Source organism: Lepidochelys kempii, chromosome 25 (assembly GCF_965140265.1).
Source record: "Lepidochelys kempii isolate rLepKem1 chromosome 25, rLepKem1.hap2, whole genome shotgun sequence".
Lineage (NCBI taxonomy): Eukaryota > Metazoa > Chordata > Testudines > Cheloniidae > Lepidochelys > Lepidochelys kempii.
Window position 1 is genome coordinate 17,498,041 of NC_133280.1, and position 27,835 is coordinate 17,525,875.

Genomic DNA, 27,835 nt, shown 5'->3' on the forward strand with positions numbered 1-27,835 from the left:
CACACTCACCCAGTCTCTGTAGATTTATCTCCATCTTCTACTATGGCCATTGTCGTCATTTAGATTAAGAGCTCTAAATATGCATGGTTCAGCTTCGTTATAGGTCACTTTTCAGCCTCCTGGCCATTCTAGTTCTCTTTTCTGAGCTTCCTTGCTGAGGTCCTTCCCATTTGTCAGTTTAATGAAGTGTGCAGAATGAAACAAAATATTCCAGGTGTGGTTACTAAAGTGTTGTATGCAGAAGGATTATTACCTATGTCCCATGGTGTCATACGCGTGCAGCTGAAAACTGAAAAGTATTTGGATATTTTCTGATCAGAGGCATTAGCTTGCTGTTAACAGGCATTTCTTTAAGTTCCTTTGGATTACTTTTCCCTTTTCACTGGTGTGTGCAACTCCCGTGAATGCAATGATGTTACTTCCTCTTGAATAAGATCAGACTGAACAGATTCCTGTAGTTTTTCACAGGACACTGTCATTTATAATAACTATTTAGGGATCCACCAGACAGTTTACAATCCACATAACATTGTCCTTAATCAACATGCAAATATCAATAGAAATATCTATAAATGACTGGACACTATTAAATGAATATCGGACAATGGGTGTCATATTCGATTGTAATTAAGCCTTTGATTCAGTGTCTCTCAAAATTGTACTCAAATTCAAATCTGCTTGGACAGGAACAAACTAGCTAAAATCCTTCTGTTCAAGGAGTAGTTGATTTGAGATACTAGTTATGACAGCATTCATCAGTTTACATCCCATTTGTGGGTAGTATTATTTTGATGCAGCGCACAAAGGGGCATCAACAGCATAGCAAGTGTATCTGTGGATCTGCTTTTGCTGCCTCAAGTTGAGTCTTTGCACAGTTCCTGTTTGTATGCTCATTATAGTCACTGCTGTCCAGGAAATAAATAACCACTGAAGTAATAGGAGTGCTATAAGTGGGATTTATATTCATTTTTTATTTTGTCCTACCTGCCACTTTATTTGAACTTTCTTCCAGTTTTGTTATGTGACCCATCACTTACATTTTAACTAACAACTGGATAGGTTTTTGGTTTTTAAAGAAGCAATCCGAGTACAATGAAACTAATTCTCTTAACAGTATCCTAGTGAGAATTACAGGGCTGTGCTAAAATCTGACCAGAACAAATTAAAGGAAGGACATTAGTTACGTCATTAATCATGGAAAAGAAAAAAAGCACAGAATGTACAAGTTCAAGGTAGCTTGCTTTTGTTTAATTCAGTTTTTACAGAAAAAGACTGAAGGACTAGTACTAGGCATTACTCAGAGACTGGCACTAAAGACAGAATCTTAGTGCACCAAGGCAAAGCCAAAAGAGAAAATTCATTTACAAAGAGGTCATATCATTGAGAGCATGGTCAAGCTCTTCACTGATAGCTTTGTACTTCAGCTTCTGAGCATACAGCTCATCTGCAGGTCGAAGGGCCCAAGGCAAGGTGTTCAACAAGAAATGTAGTAAAACAGTCCACAGCAAGAGATGCATGGTAGAGAATATGGAGAACAGTTGGAATGCAGCAAGTGAGGATGAACGGTGGAAAATAAAGATGAGAAGAAAACATGTAAATAAGATAAGAGAACATTAAAATATAAGGCAGAAGCTATACACATGTACTAACTGCTAAAATGTCAGGAGTTTCAATTTCTTACTAAAAATTTTCAGTGGAGTTTTAGAAAAGATTTAGAAGCCAGATCTTCCTACTGTCACAGCTGAGTCAGATAACAAACCTTAAAATAAATTCTATTCCTATAAATTAAATACAGTGGCCCCTTGATTAGGTGCAGTTGGTATACGGGGATGAAAATAGTTGGCTAAAGGTAGCTTTTAGTTTTGATCATTTCATTTTTGAAAGAGAAGGGGTGAGTAGAACTTTGGCAACTAAATGTCATGTCATAATTCCCCATTTTCTGGACAGCTGAACTGTTTTTTTTTTTTTGGTGCTGCTTCTAACCTGTATGACTTTAGCTTTAATTTTTGCCCATTCCCAGATGTGACATTTATTAAGAGTATCAGAGCTGATGAACAAAGGTAAAGAGATCAGGAAATCTGAGCAGTCTTCATTTTAAACAGAGTTGTCTGTTTAAATTCTCCCCGACCCCTTAACTTTAGGTGACTTTTAAATGGAAATATAGAATTAAACTGAGAACTTTGGTTCTCATTCTGTTCTCAATTATGAAATTGTCTTTGTTATCCACACAGAATTACCAAGCAGGGATTTTATTTCTTCACTGTGAGTTTTATAATTAGATTGATTGAAGAATGGTAGGAAAATCTGTTGTTCAAGTGAACTGATAGAAATGGGCAATACTGATGAAGACACACCAGGTAATCACCAAAGCTACTGACTAGCTATAGATGGGCACGTAATATGGGTAAATGATTATTAGCTAAATGACCCTGTTCAGAAATGAGATTAGATACATATACATATTTTCACTAGAGCTGTTGATTAATCGCAGTTAACTCGGTGATTAAATCAAAATTAATCACGATTAATCACAGTTTAAATCACATTGTTAATAGAATACCAATTGAAATTTATTAAATATTTTTGGATGTATTTTTCTACATTTTCAAATATATTGATTTCAGTTACAACACAGAATACAAAGTGTATAGTACTCACTTTATATAATTTTGATTACAATTATTTGCACTGTAAAAATAATGAACAAAAGAAATAGTACTTTTCAGTTCACCTCATACAAGTACCATAGTGCAATCTCTTTATCGTGAAAGTGCAAAATGTAGATTTTTTTTTTTTTGTTACATAACTGCACTCAAAACAAAACTATGTAAAACTTTAGAACCTACGAGTCCAGTCAGTCCTACTTCTTGTTCAGCCAGTCGCTAAGATAAAATCATTTTCATTTACGGGAGATAATGCTGTCTGCTATTTATTTACAATGTAACCTGAAAGTAAGAACAGACTTTCACATGGCACTTCTGTAGCCGGGACTGCAAGGTGACTTACATGCCAGATCTGCTAAACATTCGTGTGCCCCTTCATGCTTTGGCCAACATTCAAAGGATTTGCTTCCATGCTGATGAGACTCATAAAAAAAAAAACGTGTTAATTAAATTTGTACAATTCTCCCCAAAGGAGTTCAGTATGTCTCCTGCTCTGTGTTTTACCTGCATTCTGCCATATATTTTTTGATATAGCAGTCTCAGATGATGACCCAGCATGTTGTTCGTTTTAAGAACATTTTCAGTGCAGATTTGACAAAACTCAAAGAAGGTACCAGCATGAGATTTGTAAAGATAGCTACAGCACTCGACCCAAGATTAAAGAATCTGAAGTGCCTTCCAAAATCTGTTCGGGATGGGGTGTGGAGCATGTTTTCAGAAGTCTTAAAAGAGCAACACTCCAATGCAGAAACTACAGAACCCAAACCACCAAAAAAGAAAATCAACCTTTTGCTGGTGGCATCTGACTCTGATGATGAAAATGAACATGCGTTGGTCTGTGCTGCTTTGGATTGTTATCGGGCAGAATCCATCATCAGCATGGATGCATGTCCTTTGGAATGGTGGTTGAAGCATGTAGGGACACATGAATCTTTAGAGCATTTGGCATGGAAATATCTTGCAACGCATGGCACTGTTCTCACTTTCAGGTGACATTGTAAATAGGAAGTAGGCAGCATTATCTCCCATAAATGCAAACAACCTTGTTTGTCTTAGCGATTGTCTGAACAAGAAGTAGGATTGAGTAGACTTGTAGGTTCTAAAGTTTTACATTGTTTTATTTTTGAATGCAGTTTTTTGTGTGCAGAATTTTACATTTGTAAGTTCAACTTCCATGATAAAGAGATTGCACTACAGTACTTGTATTAAGTTAATTGAAAAATACTATTTTTTTATTTTTACAGTGTGAATATTTATAATAAAAAATAAATGATCACTGTTCATTTTGTATTCTGTGTAGTAATTGAAATCAATATATTTGAAAATGTGGAAAATATCAAAAATATTTATATAAATATTCTATTATTGTTTAACAGTGCAATTAATCATGATTAATTTTTTAATCGCTGGACTGCCCTATTTTTCACCTATAGTCATGGTTTCTGCTGCTTACATTGCTTTGTTATTACTTGTTGCATGTGATCTCTGGGAAGGAGTGGTAGCTATTCCATTCAGAAGAGATGCTAGCATAGCTTCTGGGATTGATAACACTGTCCTTTTTCAGAGGAACAGCCGTGTTAGTCTGTATTCGCAAAAAGAAAAGGAGTACTTGTGGCACCTTAGAGACTAACCAATTTATTTGAGCATGAGCTTTCGTGAGCTACAGCTCACGAAAGCTCATGCTCAAATAAATTGGTTAGTCTCTAAGGTGCCACAAGTACTCCTTTTCTTTTTACTGTCCTTTTTGTTGGAACACCATCTCAATTATCCTGAAATTTGGGATCTCGTTTGCTTTTGGACCCAACCATCTGTCTCCAGACTAGTATGTGGCCCTCATATCTCCAGATTAGCTATCACTATTTTTCTACAGAGAGCTAAATTTTGAAAAATGTAGGTCCATCAATGACTATTAGCCAGGATGGGCAGGGATGGTGTCCCTACCTTCTGGGGCACCTGGCATTGGCCACTGTTGGAAGACAGGATATTGGGCAAGATGGACCTTTGGTCTGACCCAGTATGGCCGTTCTTATGCTCTTATGATGATCTTCAAGCAATTTACAGGAACAAAGCCCAGTACTGAACAATGTGTCTACTTGTATGAATCTCGTATGCATAGCTTTCAGTTTGCAAGGGACAACTTTTTTGGAACTCCTCCAAGAACACTGATTTAGTCTAATGATAGTCCCAATGACTGGCTTAATCAGGACAAAATGAATATAAGTTCAGCTACATGGAGGCAGGGGACACATTCACCCCATGCCAAGGGATTAAATGGTGTTTAACAAGTATAGAATCTGTAATAGTGTTTTAAAGAAAATGTTCAGTAGAGCATTCTGTCCTATTAAGAATTCAGACATATTTTAAGCGTTCACTTCTTAATCAGGACAGTAGGCCATCCACAGAGGCAGATGATTCTACAGTACTACCAAATGGATGAATTTTTAGGGGAAAATTACTGAGAAAAAAGTAAATATTATAGCATAACTGTGTTTAATGGTCTAGCTACAGATAATTATAGTAGTATAAAGATTTCCCCCATAATCTACAAAGAATACATAGTGCTAGAATTTATTGTTTCTCAGTTTGAAATTGATGGGACTTGTAAAAACAGTAAAAATTTCAAAAGTAATTTCATACCTTCCAGATCATCAATAGTCTTTTCCAGTTTAGCAACTGTTCTTTCTGCAAACTCAGCACGTGTTTCAGCCTGGAAAGAGATTATGCAGAAAAAAAATTTAAATACTGGACGAGAAACAATCTCTGTTTGTGATGTTGCACTCCATATGATTTTATGAAAATATGCTAATGAGTGTGAATATAATGTAACTGGAATATGCTTCATGCAAAAGGTCTCTTGTAAGGTATCATTACAAAGTTTATAATCTACTGAGTGTGGTCATCCTATTTGTATAAATGTATCATTCTTGTATCTGAAACTAGAAATATGAAATATAACTCTGAGCTCCTATTGTAATTATGCAAAGTGTTGGCCATTAATGACTATTTGGAATCTTGATGGCTCCCATCAACTAGGACAGTTGGTTGTAAATAGAAAAGGAGTACTTGTGGCACCTTAGAGACTAACCAATTTATTTGAGCATGAGCTTTCGTGAGCTACAGCTCACTTCATCAGATGTTTACCGTGGAAACTGCAGCAGACTTTATATACACACAGAAATCATGAAACAATACCTCCTCCCACCCCACTGTCCTGCTGGTAATAGCTTATCTAAAGTGATCAACAGGTGGGCCATTTCCAGCACAAATCCAGGTTTTCTCACTTCAGAGGAACAGCCGTGTTGTAAATGGCTCTGTTTACTTGCAAGCCTTCCTGTGAGTCAGGCCAGGAAGAATGAAGGCTTGGGGTCTCACAGGACATGTGAACATGTCACATGATACTGGAATCCATCTTTAACCTGGTGCTTTCCCATTTAGAAGGGGGAGGACCCATAGACAGACAAAGGGTTCTCGCTTTGTGCCAAAGCTATAAAAGGGGGTGGAACAGAACAAAGGGGCTGCAGTCATGAGAAATCTCCTAGTTACCACCTGAGCTGGAGCTAACAAGGATTGCACCAGGGGAAAGGATTGGGCCCAGACTGGGGAGGAGTCTAGTCTGTGAAAGAAGCTTATTGGAACATCTGAGGGTGAGATTTACCTGTATTCAGTTTCTTAATGTATTAGGCTTAGACTTGCATGTTTTGTTTTATTTTGCTTCGTAATTTAGTTTGTTCTGTCCATTATTACTTGGAAACACTTAAATCCTACTTTTTATACTTAATAAAATCACTTTTTCTTATTAATTAACCCAGAGTAAGCAATTAATACGTGGGGGAGCAAACAGCTGTGCATATCTCTCTATCAGTGTAATAGAGGGAGAACAATTTATGAGTTTACCCTGTGTACGCTTTATACAGAGTAAAACAGATTTATTTGGGGTTTGGATCCCATTGGGAGCTGGGTGCTGGAGACAGGAGCACTTCTTAAGCTGTTTTCAGTTAAGTCTGCAGCTTTGGGGTGTGTGGTTCAGACCCTGAGTCTGTTTTGGAGCAGACTAGCGTGTCTGGCTCAACAAGGCAGGGTTCTGGAGGCCCAAACTGGCAGAGAAAATGGGCTCAGAGGTAGTCTCAGCACATCAGGTGACAGTCCCCAGGGGGTTACTGTGATCAAACCTGTCACACTGGACAAGAAACAATCTCTGCTGAAATGCAAATTCATTGGGATGGATTGTCTCACCTCCTTGAGTTTGTCAGAGAGAAGCTTGATTTCTTCTTCATATTTATCCTCTTTTTCAGAGTACTGTGGAAACAGGGTGAACAATCTATTAAGGACCTGGTAGGAAAACTAAAGCATCAGACAGTTTAACTTTTTTATTAGGCGACTGTTAAGAGTCATTGACTAATAACAGGTAGTAGCCTCCTGTCATTCTAAAATGCTTTTCCTTAACTATCATCCTGTTTCCTGGATGCAACTGTGTCACTGTATTTCTTGAGGTTTCTTGTTGGCCCACTGTCAGAATAAAATTCTGAATGCCTTGTCTTTTGCTTCAGGGCTATATTCTTTGCCCTGGACTATGGCTCCACTTACATATAATAAAAAGTGGAGAGGTTTACACACACACACACACACACACACACACACACACACACACACACACACACACACACACACACACACACACTCTCCTCAAGTAACTCATATCCTTGAAGTAATTCAAACCATCCCATCCCCCTGGAACAGGCTATTCTTCACCAAGTGATTTATTTTCAAACCCCTCCTCAAAAATCAGTTATTTGGACTACAGTTCTATCTTTAGTCTCTACTCAGTATCTGCGCCCATTCTGGTACCCAAATACTTGAATTAAGTTGTCAGAAGACACAAGAAGCATATGTAAAGTTGGTTACCATCCCCCAATTTTGTTGTTCTTGTAGAACGTCCTACCAGCTGTATTCTCTTTGCTTTTCCTTTACACTTCATCCACCATGGCTCATCATTTGTCAAGTTCTGTTTGAACTACTCTTATAAGCTCCTCAGGGCAGGGATCATGTGAATTTCAATACAGTTCCATGTACACCTATCCAGCTATATAATACAACTTCTAAGAAGTTCAGGAATGAACGAGATATATTCCTATCCTGTTAGTCTTCTGTGCTAGAAAAACTTTGTAAGTGATGCCAGCAAACAGATTCAAAAGTAAAAAGTGTGGGTAATTTGGAGTTAAGACTCTAGTAGCACAATGCCCTGTACTATATGTGCCTTTCCTGAACGTGTTTCATTCCCCAAAACTCAAGTATTGGATTAACCAAGAAATGCAAAGTTCACTCCAAAACCGCCTTACAAGGGTGTTAACTATTAATAAATACACCAAAAGATATCAACCTCCCTCCCCAAAAAACCCTCTCTCTCAACTACAAACAGAAAAATGGGCAATGCACAGGTAAGATGACACTTCCCATACAATACCGTGCTTCATTCCCTCTTCAATTGCTTGACCCCTGCTCCCCTAGCCATACAACTTTGTGAAATCCATTCATTATCAGTTAACATAGCCTCAGAGTATTATGTAAATTGGTTTGTCTTGTGACATACCCTGGGTCTAATATGTTGCACAGCACAAGGGATTTGTATGCTAATTCCACTCAATTTGGATCTCCGGTCAGATTGTCCTAGGACCCCTACCACAAGCAAACGTACTGGCTTTCTACAGAAGATTTTTTGGCATCAAATTTACCTTACACACCAATTCTTCCAATAATTCCTCAATTAATCAATACAAAAAGCATGACAAGTTTTCAAATTCCTCTTTTTTTGTGATTGCTGTAAACTTGTATCACCAACTCTTCATTCTCCTTCCTGAACCTTAAACATTCTGTGTTCTTAACCAGGAAGAACCAACCTTCTCAGACTGAGCCTCCAGGGACTTTAGGTTGTTAGTGACATTTTTTAGTTCTTCTTCAAGGTCACTGCATTTTCTACACAAAGACAAAGGTGATCAAATCAGTTCTTCTACATATATTATGCTGTTTGGTTTCCAAATGGGCTAAACAAGTAAAATGTGAGCCAACTTGTCAGATACACTCAGTGCACTAAGTTGGTGTACATGGCATTTATAGTTTCCCAAAGTATACTATACAGACTGCATTTAATAGATTTTTGTAGCAAAATATAGCTTGTTAGGAACTCAAGCAGAACAAATAAGCCTTTCTTGAATCTTAAAGCTCCATGCTCTCCTCTGTGAACAGTTATCTTCTGTTAATTGTACCAGGAATTTAATTGGACCGTAATAATGGCCATACTGGGTCAGATCAATGGTCCATCTAGCTCAGGGGTGGGCAAACTTTTTGGCTTGAGGGCCACATCTGGGTGGGGAAATTGTATGCAGGGCCATGTATGCAGGGCCATGAATGTAGGGCTAGAGCTGGGGCAGGGGGTTGGAGTGTGGGAGGGAGTGTGAGGTGTGGGAGTGGTGCAGTGTGCAGGAAGGGGCTCAGGGCAAGAGGTTGGAGTGCAGGAGGGGGTTCAGGGCAGAGGGTTGGGGTGCAGGGTGCGGCAGGGGGCTCAAGACAGAGGGTTAGGAGGCTCAGGGCAGGGGGTTGGAGTGCAGGCTTCAGGGTGGCAGCGGCATGCAGCAGGGTTAAGGCAGGCTCCCTGCCTGCCCTGGCCCCACACTGCTCCTGGAAGTGGCCAGCATGTCTGGCAGTGGCTCTTGGGGGTGGGGTGAGGTGGGGCAGATGGCTCCATGTGCTGCCCTCACCTGTGGGTACCACCCCGAAGCTCCCACTGGCTGTGGTTCCCCATTCCCAGCCAATGGGAGCTGTGGGGGGTAGTGCTTGCAAGTGAGGGCAGCACACAGAGACTTCTGCCCCCCTTTCTCCCAGGGGCCGCAGGGACATGGTGCCTGCTGCTTCTGGGAGCAGTGTGGGGCCAGGACAGACAAGGAGCCTGCCTTAGCCCTGCTGTGGCATGGGGCTGGCAATCCTGCGGGCCGGATTGAAAGCCCCGATGGGCTGGATCCGGCACCTGGGCCGTAGTTTGCCCTCCCCTGATCTAGCCCATGATCCTGACTTCCAACAGTGGCCGGTGTCAGATGTTTTAAAGGAAATAAACTGCCTTGTTTCATTCATCAAGTGGTCCATTCCCTGTCATCCAGTCACCATCTTCTGGCAGTCAGAGGCTTAAATACACCCAGAGCATGGGGTTGCATCCCTGACCATCTTGAGTAATAGGCATTGATGGTCCTGTCCTCCACAAACTTATCTAATTCTTTTTTTAACTCAGTTATACTTTTGGCCTTCAAAACATCCTTGGCACGAGGTCTACAGGTTGAGTATGCATTGTGTGAAGAAGTATTTCCTTATGTTTTAAACCTGGTGCCTGTTAATTTTATTGGGTAACCCCTGGTTCTTGTGTTATGGAAGGAGTAAATTACACTTCCTTATTCACTTTCTCCACAGCATTCGTGAGCATGCCAGTCTCTCAGATCTAATAGGATTCCCATCAGGGAATTGTTTGAGATTCCAGGATGACAGGAAACTAAAACTTCTAAAAAATATTTGAAATTTCCATTCTGCAAGAAGTTCCAGCTCTAAATAGTGGCAACCTTTACATTAATGAGATACAATACTTGGATCCCACAGTGATGCTACTATGAAAACCTTGAGATAAGGCTCTACATACTGTGCCGGACCAGACTAAGGGATGTGATCCTGTGGAAATCCCTTCCCCTCCCCCCTGCATTCAGAGAACAGTTAGGACCTAATAAGGTCTTTCTATCTCTAGTCTGATATTCTAAAATGATTTATGTACGTGCAGAACCATTCTGAACAGCCACTCACAGTTCTGACACCTCAGCACGTTCCTCGGCTCTCTCTAGTTCACCCTCCAAAATGACCAGTTTACGAGCAACCTGTAGAGAGAGAGGAGAATTATTTTTTCCCCATTTGTTTTCCACAAAGCCCCACATCTCTGCAGGTTTCTTTTTTATCAAATAAAGGTTAGAAGCAACACCGGTCTGGAGATATGCAACATATAAACAACACATTACAGAGATCTGGTGTATGCTCTGTTGACACCCTGTAATCAGCTGCTAAGGAGAGTGAGCTCAGTGCAGGATCCCTTCCCCAGAAGCCTAGAGACTTTCCAATGTTCCTAGCATTAGGCAGTGTAAAATGTAACAAGCTCATTTCATGTTAATTCTCAGGCTGTTAGGAACTGCATCTTTGTGGCCTTGCTGTGCCCAAAAATATATTCCAACTACTTGAACTACCACTTTATAGAAAGTATACAAATAGTATTAAACAGACTATACGACTTTTTGAAGTTCTTCCAGGTAGTTTCTTTATTACTTTCTCACCAAAGCAAATAGCACCTGCTACTTCCTTGCAGCGCCAGTTTTACCTCTTCATATTTACGGTCAGCCTCCTCAGCAATATGCTTAGCCTCTTTCAGCTGCATCTCCTGAATTTCCATTTTTTCTTCATCCTTCATTGCTCTGTTTTCAATAACCTTCATACCTCTATAGAAGGAAACAAAGCGGATTGTTTCAGAGAGAATGGGGTTACTACAAGCCAGTCAGCACATTCAGCCTAATAGGCCTGTTGTGAACTTCTTAATATCTAACTACTGTGACTTGAACCCAAACCAATCTATCATGTTCTGACTGGCTAACAAAGTTGCTGATAATACTAGTTGGAATGAATCTCTACTTATCAGATTGTCTTAACAGTGCTTGCAGCTATTGAATGATGCAGGATTCTTCCTTAGCTTATTTGTGCTTCTTCCATTTAGCAAGATCTTTAAGTAGATTTAATGATACAAGCAAATAAACGTAAACGTATTTGAGAGATACCAGTGGGAACTTTTCTTTTTAAAACCTTACTCAAGTTTGTGGTCCTTAGAATAATTAGGTAAAGAGGAAATAGCTAAAAACAAAATAGCTAAATACTCTTCTCTGTGGCTTTACCCACGACAAATATTAGTTCATTCAAGACAAACTATTCAGGCCGGGTTTTTGTTTAAATATTGAGAAATGTTTTCTTAGAGCTCAAATTTGGAGCAGTTTGTAGACTATTAGAGTAAAATAATATCAAAGGCCAATGTAAAATCTGTTGGATACAACTTTTCCCGTCCCAACTCACGGCAACTAATAAAGTTTCTGGACTCTAGCCTGCTGAGCCAGGGAGCCCTGAAGCAGGGGTGTTGGAACTACAAGGACTGGGGTGTGTAGCAGCACCCCCTAGCTTGAAGTGGTTTCCATCATATACAAGGCTTACCGTTTTGTTCAATGGCTTTCAGCACTCCCATCATAAAAATTGTTCCAACGCCACTGCCACCAAGGCTCATAAGCATATAGAATTCAGAGCACAGCTTTGGTTCTAGAAACTGCATTACCTTTACAGATAGCAGATCCAGCAAAAAAAACACCAGGTTGAAGAAAAGCCCTTCTTCTGAAGTAAGCGTTCTGGTCTCAAACTCCCATACCCACTGCCTGAGATGCTTGGGTAAAGCATCTCAATCTGCTCAGCGCACCCTCTGCCATAAATTAGCCAACCAGGCCCTTAGGCACTGGAAGTCTCTTCTGTTGTCTATTGATTGGGGAAGCCTTTAGCATTTTAGGATAGATGTGGAGTCACAACAGATTATAAGCCCAGATAGTGGAATGTCCACACTACATACAGCTACTGGAAGGGGATACATAACATTCTTTGACAATGGGATGCACAGCTATTTGCTAGACAGCAGTATAATCTTGGATTCTATTTCCCTAGGAGGGAAATATGGGTTGATGGTTAAAGCAAGGGACAGAGTCAGGATTCTGATTAGATGCTGTTTCACTTGAGTGGATAGGCAAAACTATGTTACAAGTATTTTTACAAACAGCATAGTCAAACACAGAGATTTGGCATATTAATTATAAAATGCATTGTGTCTAAGTGCATGAAAATTGGGTTCTATTACCAAAGCTGCCAGCAGTGACCTGGTGCAATGTCACAGATCTTCAGTTACCTCTTCTGCAAAATAGGGTGATCGATATGTATCTACTTCAAAAGGTAGGTGTATGAGGAGTTGCTCAATAATAAAAGGCTGTAAGTACATGGAATCATTATTGATCAATGGAAGAGGTGAGACTAGAATGTGTGGTCTCTTGGCTCCCAGTCCAATGCCCTTCTCCTTAGGTCAACGAGTATTTTAAGGGGGGAAAGCAGAGCTCCAAACAGGAGCCGGCGCAAATGCTGTGCATATTGTATGCATATGATACAGAAAGTTCAGCAAGGTCTGGGAGCCTGTGCAGCTGGAATGTTCAGAAAATTAAGAGCAAGGATATAACAAGTTATACAGTGTATATGCAAATTATGATTTTTCTGTATTTGTAACTGCCAAATTTCAATATATTTTCATAGAGACAACAAAACACCTCCAATCTCAGGACCACTCTGCTGCCAACTTTAAAGTTTTTACCCCAAACTTTAGAGAGACACAAATGTTAAAACCATCAGAAATGTTATTTAATATGACTAGTTCTCACTGTCCTCATTCTTGGAAACACTTTGGTCATTTTTGCTCAGACTTTCAACCAACCTGGAAGCTTTCAGTCCAAATCCTAAGCAATTGTCCAAGTAATAGGCAATCGAAAACAGAGTTCTAATAGAAAGATTTGTGCAGTTTAGACATTGAATAAGTATATATTATAGGTGGAGCAGTAACAAGCAGTATTAAAACAGTTAAGGGCTCAGTTCAGTTCCCACTGAAGTCAGTGACTGACTTCAATGGAAGTTGAATCCAGCTATAAAATAATTTGAGGGGCAAAGTTAAATGGTGTTTGGGGCTAACAATTGAGAATTCTTCTATTTTAATTATCTGACTGCATGAACTGAGTGTTAAGAGCTGCATCAGAATTCTTTGCAGCCTTAGCTTGAGATTTCCATGTGGGTTAGTGATGCGTTCAATGGAAACGTATTCTCTTGAATTGCACTCAGCAACCTTAGCTGTAACTTCATGCAGTTTTATGTTTAATTTTTATTATAGTATCATAGGAGTATGCATAGTGCTCGAGGTAAATAAAGATACAGTTTTTCCCAGTGGAGATAACAGGCTTTGTTACAGCAAAATGGGACACAAGTTACAGTAGATCATGGTGGGAAAGAAATAGGTTACACAGCTGAAGGGGAACAGGACAAGGGAGAATACAGCCCTTGGGAAGTCTAGCTTCCCCAAAGGGGCAGCTGGGATGTATATGATATACTGCAAGTTTTGTCATTTTTTGGATGAAACGGGAAATGTCTAGACAATGGGAACAGCTTATTAACCAGTTACAGAGTTGGTACAGTATCACTTTTGTGATTGTGGCCCTTTATTTCTCACAGTACTAAAAGTAGCATCTGAAAGAGTGAGTGGGAATCGGAACTTAAGTGCACCAAGTCTTTAAAACCTACAAAGACTGTTAAAGTATCCTACTAATGGGATCTTCTGATGTAAGTCACTTCTCTGCATCGTTCCTTTTGGATGCCTACCTCTCGCTTTCATCTGCTGCCTTCTCTGCCTCCTCCAGTTTCTGCAGGGCTGTCGCCAGACGTTCTTGGGCACGATCCAGCTCCTCTTCCACCAGCTGGATACGCCGATTCAAAGCTGCCACTTCACCTTCTGCCTATGCAAAACAATCAAACAGCACTGGTTAAATAAAACCCAACTAGCTAGACACCAATAATTCAAAACTGATCACCTCTAATTACTTCATTTTTCACTATTTATATGCATGGAATTCTAGGAAGAGATGTTTTTTAGCTATATAACTATAGGAATTTGAATGTTTTTTTTAAAAAATACACCCGCACCTTCTCTTCCTCATCACACAGAATTAAGCATTAAAAATCTGTTTCACAAGAAAAACATTTTCAGCTAATTGTACTGTGGAGATGGGAGGTTCTACATGTAGAAATCTAGTTGGAACTTTTTTCTTAATTTTCTAACTCCCAGATGGCTCAGTCCAGAAATTCCACATTTGACTTATTGTGTTGGTCTTGTCAAAGATCCTAACTAACCCTAGCTTTGGATGGCTTGCTAATGGAATTTAGTTAAAGCAACTTCTGTGTACATTAGGGGCTCCACTATCTATAAATCTCACATAGTTCATAAATAGGGATTGGCCAGGGGATGGCCTGGGAGCCATCAGGGGAAAGTTACTCGTCTGTGTTGAGTGCATGTGGCACAGCAAGAAACTTTCCAAAAATAATTCCACTTTGTTTTCTACCACTTCTATATAGCCCTCTGAGACTGGGCGGAGAGGGGAGGAAACAGGAGATAGGGAGACAATCTGGGGCCCATGGTGGAAACCGTGGGGGCTGGTCTGATGAACTCTTCTTGTTGCTAGGATTCCTGTCATTTATGCAGCACTTGAATTTTTTTTTAAAAAAATATGAAATTCACATCCCAGTGAAAAAACATAGTAGGCATCTTGCAGTATTGAGTTATATTAATATCTAAGATAACCCAGTCCTGCAAGAATGTTCAAAGAGACAGATCACTAATTCTGATCCCTCACATCTCCCAGATGCCTCTTGTGACTTGCCAGAATCTTTCAGAAGGATTCTCCAATGGCATAAAGTTTCACTTGTGAAATTCAAGGCAGATGAATGTGGTTTAGCTTTGATTAAATTGGGATGTGGAAAGTCAAATTTAAATTTTGTTTGGTTATTGAATCCAAAACTGACATTCTGAAATTCCACTTTGTCTATGAAGAACAGTGCAAATGTATTTTTTAAATGTGAAACAGTTTGAAATACTGCTCTTTAAGCCATCCTGTTTTTGTTTTCGGCATAAAGGTTTGGTGAAAAATACTGGACACTATAGTGGTCTTGGGAGAAAAAGTTAACACAAAGTTTTGCTATAAAATGAGACAATACATTTTTTTACCATAATCTAAAAGTGTTTTATCAAAAAGCACATACGCTTCCTGCTATATGGATAGGTTTTTCTAAATCACTTACCTTCTTCTAATAATCTGGAAGGAAAATACTATATTTAATTAAATACTTATATGTCTTGTTGGTCTAGGACAGTGTTCCCCAAACTTCTTACCTTGCATTGCTCTTTACCCAGTCTGTGCCCCTCCCTGGGCTGGGAGTGGAGCCATGGCTCTGGGAGGGGGTGGGGACGCAGACGGGGTAAGGTGGCCAAGGCTGGGGCTGGCAGCTAGGGCCAGGAGCTAAGTGGGGTGGCGCTCCCTCCCCGCCCCCTGTGGGGACTGATCCAGGCCCCAGCCATGCCCCCCAAACATTTGTGGCCCCCCCCCAGGGGACCTATGGTGTAGGAGGTATATCAACAATATTGCCTTCAGCAGCAGTTCTAGGATTCAAATCTCCAACTTCTTAGGATGGCAAGTTGTCCCATACTGGAGACATCTCATTAATGTAGAGTGGTTTCAGAGAAAGATAAATATTACAGGGTTGGAGTGTTTGGCGTGAAGAAAGATTTTTAGGTACTAAATATGGATAGTTTGGGCCCAACAGTAATTAAGGGAATCTGAAGGTGCAAACAGGAGACAAGGGAGGGTTTACCTAGCAGACGTGGTTTGAAAGTGAGCAATAAAATACACCTCTACCCCAATATAACGCGACCTGATATAACACAAATTCAGATATAACAGGGTAAAGCAGCGCTTCGGGGGGGGCGGGGCTGCACATTCCGGTGGATCAAAGCAAGTTCAATATAACGCGGTTTCACCTATAACGCGGTAAGATTTTTGGCTCCCGAGGACAGCGTTATATCAGGATAGAGGTGTATCAGGAAATATTTCCTAACAATTAAGTCTTTTTAAAGACCGTTGAATAGTCTGAGAAGTAGTTAAAGCCCCATCACTGGAAAGCTCGCAAGTAAACAAGGCAGTGGAGAAATGTTGTAGGCAACATCAAGACAAGATGATCAAATTAATCCCTTCCATATATACTTCTGAGTAAAAGGAACTATATTATTAAAACACAGACTGGAAAAAAGCAAATAACTATTGGCTCGTGGATTTTTGTATGACGGGAGCTAGAATGCCTTCTATTTTCCTAGTGCAGTTTGGTCGTTAAATTTTTCTAATCACAAGTCAGTCAGAATTTCATTTGTTTTCTTCTTAAGTGCTATCCATTGAATGTGCAGATTACATACAAAAGCCACTATCTTAGAAAAGACATCTATAGCAATCCAGCACTGATAACCTCCTTCGCTAGATGCTTTCATTTTAAGACGCAGTGTTAATGAAACAGGATTCCAACCTGTAACAAGAATCCTCCAAAGATAGGGTTGCCAACTGTCTAATGACACAAACCCAAACACCCTTACCCCACCCCCTGCTCCGAGGCCTCGCTCCTTCCCCAGGCCCCCCTTCACACACACCCCCGCTGTGGCAGGGGGTTGGGGTGCAGGATCTTGGCTGGGACCGAAGGGTTTAGAGTGTGGGAGGGGGCTCCGGGCTGAGCCTGGGGCAGGGAGCTGGAGTGCAGGAGGGGATGTGGGGTGCAAGCTGTGGGAGAGAGTTTGGGTATTGGAGGGGGCTCAGGGCTGGGGCAGGAGATTGGGGTGTGGGAGGGGGTGAGGGCTCTGGGAGGGAGTTTGGGTGCAGGGGGTTGGGGTGCGGAGGGGGATGCAGGCTCTGGCCAGGAGGCACTTACTGCCTTAGCCCCACTGCGCTGCTGGACTTCTAGCACCTAAAATCTCCCAGTTTGGCTCCGGGAGATAGAGTCTGATACTGGGAGACTCCCGGCGAAACCGGAAGGGTTGGCAACCCTACCTAAAAACAGGGATATGTGGCTACTTGAAAGTTGGAGACAGTTAATTTGACCCCACTTTTTTTCAGTTAAAGCATGCCATGGTCTACAAAGGATTTGCCTTATATAGTAAAAGTAATTCACTGGATCCATGTGGTAAAAGACCAAGAAGATCCTGAGAGGGCTAATCACACACAAATGTATGAAACCAGCAGTCTCAGTCCAGAGCGCATGGGGAGCATTCTTTACATGCTCTGAGGCTCACAATAGTGGATAGGGTGACAGACATCCCGATATTAGGGACTTTGTCATATTTTTCACACTTGCTATCTGGTCACCCTAATAGCAGAGGGGTTGCTCTATTAAAGTCCGTAAGAGTTAAGTTATTTTTCCAGCATGTTCAGATTTTTTCGACCTATGTTAAAGTAACATGTAGTTGCAGAGAAGGAGAAAATTGCTTGGAGCGCTCCTTTGAGAGAGATTTTATTAAACTGCACATTCATATTCTGCTTGTAACTTTAGCTTTCTACTTCCAAAAAGCTACTTAAAGGGAGCAAGTTATCCAGCTGGAATAAATGACAAAGGAAAGTGAATGGAAGGACTTCATCAGCCTCTGCATGAAGAAAAAGAAAGTCTGTCCCATGCTCCCCAGGAGGGCACGTGGTGGTGGTGAGGCTGGAAGGGACCTATTGGAGGAAGAACAGTTTCAGCAACAACGCAGTGCTGCGCCCCGGCAGTGCTGCGCCCCAGCAGCAGAGGGATAACTCAGGAGTGGAAAGGGCTACAGATCAGGCCATTTCCCCAGGGCTGCTTCAGGCACTCACTGAATGTAGGTATCAGTAAAGCACTTCAGTCAGTCTGAGGTCCAGGGAAGGTTTGTGTGAGAGTGCAATTACAGGAATTGGCTGCATGTATCCTCAGAGTTTCTTGTGTAAGAATTCAAAGTAAAGATCACCAGGTAATCTGGTGTGATCTCCTACACACCACACACCACCCAATCGCCTCTGCATTGAGCACAGCAACTTGGATCAGACTCTCCTGGCCTGCCTATTCTCAGCCTGTGGCACACAATGGTTTAGTCTCCCCCTGGAAATAGGCTGTCCAAGAGAGGTGTCTCTAATGTAATTGTGGGTTTGTCCAGTGTGTTTGGGTCGTACAATATCTGGATGGTAAGGTAAGCAAACTGCTACCGTAGATGGGAATGTAAATTTAACTGATAATGTGCTTGATTTTTTGTGATTGTGTCAGTGGGATTTGCACCTGACCAGCCTTAACTCAGAGGGCCAGATTCTCACCCATGGCTGAGGAAAACAGGAGTGCAAAGTGTCTTTAAGCCACCAGTTCTAGGGCCCTTCTGTGTCAGGCCAATCCTCCTGTCAGGTTGTTCTTACTTGTATCAACTGTCAACAGTCCCAAGGACCATTATGTCAGTTGGGGATTACTAGGGTACTTGGAAGCCCCCCCCACCATGTTCCTTGTGCCAGTAACAGGGAGGGGTAACCATATAGGAAATGGCTCTAAGCTATCTGATGGTCCTACACAGGGGAACATCTCTTGGAAATAAATAAGCTAGTTTTAAGATACTCTTGTGGTGGTGGATCAGCAGGAAGCTTCCTAATGCAGCAACAGATGTAACCCTAGACAACCAATATCGTTTTTTTGTGGGGGTGGGGAGTTATGTACCTCAACCATAACATAATTGTCTCTGCCTTTTTCCTTTTGGCAAACTACTGCAAAAAATTAACACTAAATGAAATATACAACCAATATACTGTGTGTTGTAAAATATACCATTTCTAGTTAGTTATTCATCTGCATTCTATGCAGGTACGTACATCTGTTGCCTTCTTTTCAGTCTGTTCCAGTTTTTCCTGAGCATCTTTGAGAGCTTCTGAGTATTTATCCAGTTCATCTTCAGTTCCTTTTAACTTCTTCTGCAGTGCCACCAGCTCATCCTCTACCTTTTGAGAAAGAAAAATAAGTTGTGAACATTCTGACACATTGGTTGCTCTGCTTATAGATAAGGATAGCCAAAGACTTCTTCCTACTATTTGTTTTAAATTATGTTAAGCTTTTTTTAAAGTGATTCTATGGAGAGATATCGAATTGTGGATTTTTCAAAGTTGCTGTGTAACTTCAGTTGTCTAGATGCCAAGTAGCCTACACAGTTTTACACTATTTTAATAAACCTAACATGGCAGCTGAGCAGGCTGTTTGGCATTCACATAATGAACATAAGAATGGCCCTACTGGGTCAAACCAAAGGTCCATCTAGCCCAGTATCCTGTCTTCCGCCACTGGCCAGTACCAGGTGCCCTGGAAGGAATGAACAGAATAGGTAATCATCAAGTGATCCATCCCCTGTCGCTCATTCCCAGCTTCTGGCAAACAAAGGCTAGGGACACTATTCCTGCCCATCCTGGCTAATAGCCATTGATGGACCTATCCTCCATGGATTTATCTAGTTCTTTTTTGAACCCTGTTATGGTTTTGGCCTTCACAACATCCTCTGGTAAGGAGTTCCACAGGTTGACTGTGCGTTGTGTGAAGAAATACTTCCTTTTATTTGTTTTAAACCTGCTGCCTATTCTGAAACCATGCTATATCCATATTTCTAAACCAATTTAGCAAACCTCACCTATGAGGAAAAATGTTTAAAATATTAATTTTTAGACTGAGTGGGGACCTGATAACAGTCTTCAAATATATTAAGGGCTGTTATAAAGAGGATGGTAATCTGCTGTTCTCTATGTCCGCTAAAAGTGGCACAAGAAGTAATGGGCTTAATCTGCAGGAAAGGAGATTTAGGTTAGATATTAGGAAAAACTATCCAATTATAAGGATAGTTAAGCACTGGAACAGGCTTTCAAGGAAGGTTGTGGAATCCCTGTCATTAGAGGCTTTTAAGAAAAGTAGACAAATACCTGTCAGGGATGGTCTAGGTATACTTGGTCCTGCTTCAGCATAGGGGGCTGAACTACATGACTTCTTGAGGTCCTTGCCAGTGCAACATTTCTATGATTCTATAACTCAGCTGTTGTAAGTAGGCATAACTCCATTTACTTCAATTTAACTATGACAACGTACACAAGTTGAGAATCTGACCCCATACATCCAGGGATTGAGTAACCCTCGATATTGCCCTAGTCTGAAATAAAAAATTATGCTAGCACAGTGTGCTCCTCCTCAGGGAAGGCAGGGACAAGCTTATTCCCATCACTGGCATTCTACCTACAGTACTGTCATTGAATCCCGAAAATAAAGAAAATGTCATGTATATATGAAAAATGCATTGCACCCATATCCCCGAGTTCAGGGAGACTCTTAATGAAACATACATTTGAAACATGTTATGAAAAATAAGTTCTGTGTATGTCTTTTACTCTTTTGACTGTGTTGCCCTTGTTTATAGTCTACAGTCCACCTGGTCTGTATGTAAATACAACACTGGATCTACTGTCTCCTTAACAGAAGCAAGAGGATAGAGAATGAATCACAGAAGTACAGGTATTAAGTAGAGTAGTGTTTAGAGTCCATATCTCCCTTAGCAAGCACTGCTACACTTCACTTGGTAAACTGAGGCATTGCTTGAAATATGTTGAATATGATCAGGGCAAATGTGTTATCTGAAATACAGAGGTACCATCCATTCACTGAGATACAGTTATTTTGTTAGATTTGATGGTCATAACATTATTTTCCTAAAGATTCATAGCTTTAAACCACATATGGTTTTCCAATGGAAGGAGGGACATATGGGTCATCCAAGGTATGTTCCATTTTATCTCATCACTCGACCATACCATATAAATCCACACTGTATTCTAAAAAGGTGCTATTTATATCCTGCTGGGAGACTGCCAGATGACAGATTCCCCCCTGCTCCCTGGAGAATTTCTATTATCAAGAGACTTCTTGCTGATAACATAACTGGTGTGCCTGCAGCCTGTCTGATCTGTCATTGAACTCGTAGTACCACCTTTGTTCTATTCTATCCTGGGAATAGTAATTAATTGGGGAGAATGATGGTTTAACTCATCCTTTGTATAAGTTCAGTCTATTAAAACAGTTAATTTAAACCATCTTTATGTGTGTGTTAATTTTTAATGCAGTTCTTTTACTTTAATTGTAGCCTGGAGGATATCTTTATGATTTTGGTTAGCATGTTGCGTACGCACATTGTTATACATTTCTGTACTTATGCTCAAAGTAGCCTGCTGCTGTGGAAAAAAGGGCTAAAATAATACTAGGATATATTAATGGGAATATCGAGCAGGAGTAAGGTGATATTACCTCTGTATATGGCATTGGTGAGACTACAACTGGAATACTGTCTCCACACTTTTAAACAGAAAGTTGCAAAATTTGAGAGTATTCAGAGAAGAGCAATAACGATTTGTGGTCTGGAAAATGAACCTTACAATGAAAGACTAAGGGCTGTTTTGCTAGCATTTTTTACCTTTTTTGTTGCCAGTTGACTCATGGTAGTTAATGCCTTTATAAAGACTAATCTGGACAGTTCACAAATGTTTGTGGTTTATACTAAGTTGATCCCTAAAGAAGTGCAAGATATTTAGTATATCAAAGAAAAGGTTAACCAACGATTTAATCGTGGTCTATAAGTTTCAGAATAGCAAGATCCAGGGGCTGTAAACTGAAGTCAGCAAAGTTCAAGCTAGAAATAAGATTCAAATTTTTAGCAATGAAAGTAATTACCCATTGAAACAGATGAGGGGTATGGTGAACTCTCTATCACTGGTAATCTTTAAATCAAAACTGGATAATTTAAAAAATGTTACACTAGTTGACTTCAATTTATTGGGTTGATGCAGGATGACAGCATGAAATACTATAGTCTGAGTTTTTTATGAGGTCAGACTAGGTGATCATAATACTTCCTTAATGCCCTTATACTCTGTTATAATCTAAATGCCCTTGGAAAATATTAAAAACTACAATTTAAAAAATTTAAAATCCAACAATTTTACCAAACACTCTAATAAATACGACAAAGCAAAGCAAATAAATATTCCTTCCACGAACACCATAATTACCACCCTCTAAGTCATTGAATCTCTCTGAGCCTCAGTTCCCCATACACTGAAGACAACTTAACTGGGCACTCAGATACTATAGAGATTGGGGGGCATGTAGGTATTCCCAGAAATCATAACCAGAAGATTAATACTGTGTATAAAGTAGGGCAGTCAAATGAATAAAAAATGAATCGCGATTAATCGCACAATTAAACAAAGGAATTGTGATTAATTGCGCTGTAAAACAATAATAGAATACTATTTATATAAATATTTTTGGATATTTTCCACATTTTCAAATATATTGATTTCAATTACAACACTGAATACAAAGCGAACAATGCTCACTTTACATTTATTTTTTATTATAAATATTTTCACTGTAAAAATAAAATAAATACTATTTTTCAGTTCACTTAATACAAGTATGTAGTGCAGTCTCTTTATCATGAAAGTTGAACTTACAAATGTAGAATTATGTACAAAAATAACTACATTCAAAAATAAAACAATGTAAAACTTCAGAGCTTGCAAGTCCACTCAGTCCTACTTCTTGTTCAGCCAATCACTCAGACAAACAAGTTTGTTTACATTTGGAGGAGATAATACTGCCCACTTCTTGTTTACAATGTCACCTGAAAGTGAGAACAGGTGTTCTCATGGCACTGTTGTAACCCGCGTTGCAAGATATTTACGTGCCAGAGGCGCTAAAGATTCATATGTCCCTTCAACCACCATTCCAGAGGACATGCGTCCATGCTGGTGACGGGTTCTGCTCAATAACAATCCAAACCAATGCAGACCAACGCATGTTCATTTTCATAATCTGAGTCAGATGCCACCAGCAAAACATTGGTTTTCTTTTTTGGTGGTTCAGGTTATGTAGTTTCCGCATCAGAGTGTTGTTCTTTTAAGACTTCGGAAAGCATGTTCCACACCCCATCCCGATCAGATTTTTGGAAGGCACTTCAGATTCTTAAATCTTGGGTCAAGGGCTGTAGCTATCTTTACAAATCTTACATTGGTACCTTCTTTGCATTTTGTCAGATCTGCAGTGAAAGTGTTCTTAAATGAAAAACGTGCTGGGACATCATCCGAGACTGCTATAACATGAAATATATGCAGAATGTGGGTAAAACACAGAGCAGGAGACATACAAATCTCCCCCAAGGAGTTCAGTCACAAATTTAATTAACACATTATTTTTTTAATGAGCATCATCAGCATGGAAGCATGTCCTCTGGAATGGTGGTCGAAGCATGAAGGGGCATACAAATGTTTAGCAGATCTGGCATGTAAATACCTTGCAATCCCGGCTACAAAAGTGCCATGTGAACATCTGTTCTCACTTTCAGGTGACATTGTAAATAAGAAGCAGGCCACGTTATCTCCTGTAAACATAAAGAAACTTGTTTATCTTCGTGATTGGCTGAACAAGAAGTAGGACTGAGAGGTTCTAAAGTTTTACATAGTTTTGGTTTTGAGTGCAGTTATGTAACAACAAAAAATTCTACATTTGTAAGTTGTGCTTTCACGATAAAGAGATTGCTCTATGGTACTAGTATGAGGTGAATTGAAAAATACTATTTCTTTTGTTTAGCATTTTACAGTGCAGATATTTGTAATAAAAATAATATAAAATGACCACCGTACACTTTGTATTCTGTATTGTAATTGAAATCAATATATTTGAAAATGTAGAAAAACATCCAAAAAATTTAATACATTTCAATTGATATTCTATTGTTTAACAGTGCAATTAAAACTGCAAATAATAGCAATTAATTTTTTAAATTGTGATTGTAATTTTTTTGAGTTAATCGTGTGAGTTAACTGTGATTAATCGACAGCTCTAGTATAAAGATTTTTTTTTCCTTTGGAGGTGTCTTCCATTCAGCTGTTCGTTTCCTCCCCTTCAGATCTCCTGTGCACAAAGCCCATAATATGGTATCTTTTTTTCTAGCATAGGGACAATGTTCCATCAGAAGCTTGTCATTATTATTCCTTGAGTACGCTTGATCAGTCACTTTAGAGTGACACAATGGTAATTTCTGTCTTTGTGCTGTGCATGCTGGGAATACATTTTGTTCTCTTAGACTAGATCAGTGTAATTCAAGAGTAATTACAGAAGTAGAGGTACTTATTCTGGCTTAATACTGGTGTAATTGAGAAGAGAATTTTTGCTGTCTCAAGCCATGCTCTCAGACTCTGCTGACATAAGAATGGGGGCTCAGATCTGAGTCCTGTTCTCAGATTTTCCACATTGTGCCACCATTGGGCAGGCTTTTTCTTTTATATTTTTTAGCTTCTTTTTCATTTACAGATACAAACAACTTTCCATTATAAAAGTTTGGTTTTATTGTTTATCACTTTGCCAAATTTTAACTGGGATGAATTTTTGCATGCCATGTGTCTACTGCAGGATGAATTTTTTGGGAACATTTCAGCCAAAACAGTTCAGCTGCTTCAGAGAATAAGAATATGGAAAAATACATAATTTTGCCCTTGATAAAAATACTGACAAACCTTTTATGTGAGCAGTTCTAGCACCCCATGTTTTGGAACAAGAACTTGAAATTTGTTAGGGTAGGTGGCCTTTCTGTCAGGGATGTACCTTTTGCAGTCACATTGAAAATCTACCTAAATTTGGCGACGTTATAAGTCTTTGAAAAAATCACAGTATAAACATGCTCAGAGTCTGATTTTAGCAGCAAAAAATCTCCAAAGATTCCATCATCACTGAGCATGCTCAAGCCTCTCACAGCTCCTACTGCTGATCAGACTGTGTGTGCACCATCCCCACAGAGAAACTGAGGGTATTTCATCCCCTCAGCATTCTTATGTGTGACCAGACTTGTATATTGCTTTGGGATGGAGAATGTGTAGTCTGGCTACTATAGAGAGAGCACCATAGAAAAGCTTATGAGGACGTTAATAATTTTGTATTCACTGCAGGAATTGGGTACACTTAATGATGAAGATAAAAGAAAATAGTGAATAACTATCCATTCACTGAGCACCATACATCTTGTGCACTGAATGAAGTAGGGTTGTGTGGAAAAAAATAGTACATGATACAGTCTAATTACTTGATCATAATGTGCATGCATAAGGGTTGCTATACAGTGTTTAGAATGTTTTGAGTACTCCTGTTATATCACTAATACTATAAATAACAAATAATTGTAATTTTTTTCATCTCTTTAAAAGCAGAGATCATAGTGGATTCTTTATATTTTTAAATTCTGTTCCCACCAGGTCTCTACATGCAGTATTGGTTTGAGGTTGACGGGACATGGACTGAGATGATAAAAATTATTTTTAAAGCAAATAATGTAAACTTAAATATAACGTCAATTAAAATTCAGTTAATTTTTTCCACTTGGATGCAGCTTTTTCCTTTTCAAATCAATCCTTTTACTTTTTCATTTAGTTCTGCTATTTCATAAACTATTGAGCCAAGAAAATCATCGGAAACGTGAAAGCTTCAGTATCCACTATATCTGCTTTTTTCGCCAAATCCTTCCTTTAAGCAACCTTGTATAGACAACTGGGATTGCGTAGCCTCCCTTGTCTTTTTCAGATAAAGGGTGCCTTCCCTCTCCTCCATCAAAACTTGTGCAAAATCACTGACTTTGTGAAGCATTTCAGCTACAATTATTGTTCAACATTCTGTGTTTATTCAGAATTGCATTCTTTTATGCCTGGTCTTCGGGTTGAAACTGGTGAGCCTTAAATAGTACTGACCCTCTGGACCTGTCTCTTGTAGAAATTATAGTCTGGAATATAAAAAGGAATAATATAAAAAAGCAGAAGCTCTGCAGGAAGTGCTGTATTTGACCTGAATCTGAAGGTCAATATAAAATCCCTGTTAGTACTGGTACGGTGCTGCACTCCAACGCTGATCATTGGTGCATTGGGATACAAATAAACGTATTGTAATCCTCTTCCAATCACATTTAGCAATGACCGCATGTTTGTGGAAAATATTTTAATGTGCTATGATGATCTCTTTTTGTTTTGAGATATTTAATCACTAGAGAGGAGTGATTTGTAACAAAGGACACCCAAGTGACTCAAAATGTTGGCGTTAGACCTAAATCCTACTGCATTATACAGTTGTGGTTTGATCAGTGTACTCTGCCAATTTAAAAACCCCAACTACAGCATTAGCAATGCATTCCTGGAATCCTACATAAGATCAATTCACACAAATAACTTAGTCCATTACCTCAATTTCAGGATTCAGTATTTCTGATTATTCCCATGAACAGAAAACCTACTGTACTATCTGGAGTAGGGGGTCATGGTCAATTGGCTCTCAAAGGAGGGACATTTCTCACACTGAGGAATAATTAGGTGAACTGTATTAATTTTGCCTCAAGCTTAGGTTTAATTCATGATCAGGCATTGCCTAGGAAAAATCTAACAGCTCTACCACTGTGTGTCATCCTTGTTTAAGATACAAAGCTCTGGTCTCTTCCAGGAAGGTGCAAGCTCAAGGAAATTTAATGAGGAATCATATAGGATTCAGAAGGATTCTCTGAAGTACAGTGAGTAGTCTAGGAATGGTGCTGAGTCCCAAATCAAAATGGATGAGCAAATAAGAAAAGTTAACAGATTGTCCCATTTGTATGCATGAACTATATTACCAAAATGCAAAATACTTCAAAGGAGGGTAAGCAGAAAAATAGAGGAGACCTAACAATACTATTCTATTTTCTCACCATCACAAAAATATTCTACTTACTTTCTTAATAGGTTATACAATTTTCTCCATAATGTAGATACACAACTGTTTTTATTCCTACTCACCTGTTTGCACTTGTCCTCAGCTGCTTTCTTGTCTGCTTCAGCCTGTTCAGCTCTATCAATTGCATTCTCCTTATCTAGCTTCAGCATCTGCATCTTTTTCTTGATGGCTTCCATTTTTGCTGGAGGATGGGACTGTGTCTCTAACACACAAGAGAAGAAAAGCTTTGCAAGACCAAACTAGTAGTAAACAGTCTTAAAAATAGGTGGAGAAAGTAGTAGAGCACGGCTCTAGGCGTGCAGGACAGTGAACCTTTGAATGGTTGTAGTTCGCTTTAAAGTCTCAAAGACCCTTACTCAATATTTTGGATGCAGCCCAAATCTCTGGTGGCCCCCACCCCACCCCTCCAGACCTTTCATGTGCAGCCTTTCTAAGGAACAAGCTGGAAGCGATTCACTAGGGGAATCTTCAGCACTCAGTCATCTCCTTATTTGGGTGTCTGTTTTCTTAAAGGAAAAAAATGTTTCCATTTTTAACCTTCTGACATAAGCAAATGTGTTGACATATGAACACATATGCTTGAAACAAAGCTCATTAGCAGCTCTGGTTTGTAGAGCAGTTAAATAGTCCACAGAGCT

General features: G+C 39.7%; 2 protein-coding genes and 1 long non-coding RNA gene across 5 annotated transcripts in view; 2 read left to right on the forward strand and 1 right to left on the reverse strand.

Annotated features, from left to right (window-relative positions):
- LOC140903318 (zinc finger protein 90-like) overlaps positions 1-27,835 on the forward strand; it is an 86,535-nt gene that overhangs the window by 11,987 nt on the left and 46,713 nt on the right.
- LOC140903325 (uncharacterized) overlaps positions 1-27,835 on the forward strand; it is a 48,411-nt gene that overhangs the window by 7,286 nt on the left and 13,290 nt on the right. For all 3 annotated transcript variants that reach the window (XR_012156218.1, XR_012156219.1, XR_012156220.1), the window contains exons 3-4: positions 17,949-18,237; positions 19,264-20,915. This is a non-coding gene — a long non-coding RNA (uncharacterized lncRNA). The remainder of the gene's footprint in view (positions 1-17,948; positions 18,238-19,263; positions 20,916-27,835) is intronic.
- TPM4 (tropomyosin 4) lies at positions 1,241-27,604 on the reverse strand. Its single transcript, XM_073324461.1, has 9 exons — positions 27,260-27,604; positions 19,244-19,369; positions 14,172-14,305; positions 11,059-11,176; positions 10,497-10,567; positions 8,558-8,633; positions 6,897-6,959; positions 5,301-5,370; positions 1,241-1,444 (listed from the first exon to the last, which is right to left on the reverse strand). The coding sequence occupies exons 1-9, from the start codon at positions 27,371-27,373 to the stop codon at positions 1,362-1,364; spliced, it is 855 nt and encodes a 284-aa protein (XP_073180562.1). The 5' UTR covers positions 27,374-27,604; the 3' UTR covers positions 1,241-1,361.

Coding starts and splice junctions, on each gene's coding strand:
- TPM4 (XM_073324461.1), bottom strand. CDS start 27,373: ATGGAAGCCATCAAGAAAAAGATGCAGATGCTGAAGCTAGATAAGGAG. Junction 6,960..8,557: donor TGGAGGCTCAGTCTGAGAAG/GTTGGTTCTTCC, acceptor CTGTTTCCACAG/TACTCTGAAAAAGAGGATAA. Junction 1,445..5,300: donor GACTATTGATGATCTGGAAG/GTATGAAATTAC, acceptor TTCGACCTGCAG/ATGAGCTGTATGCTCAGAAG.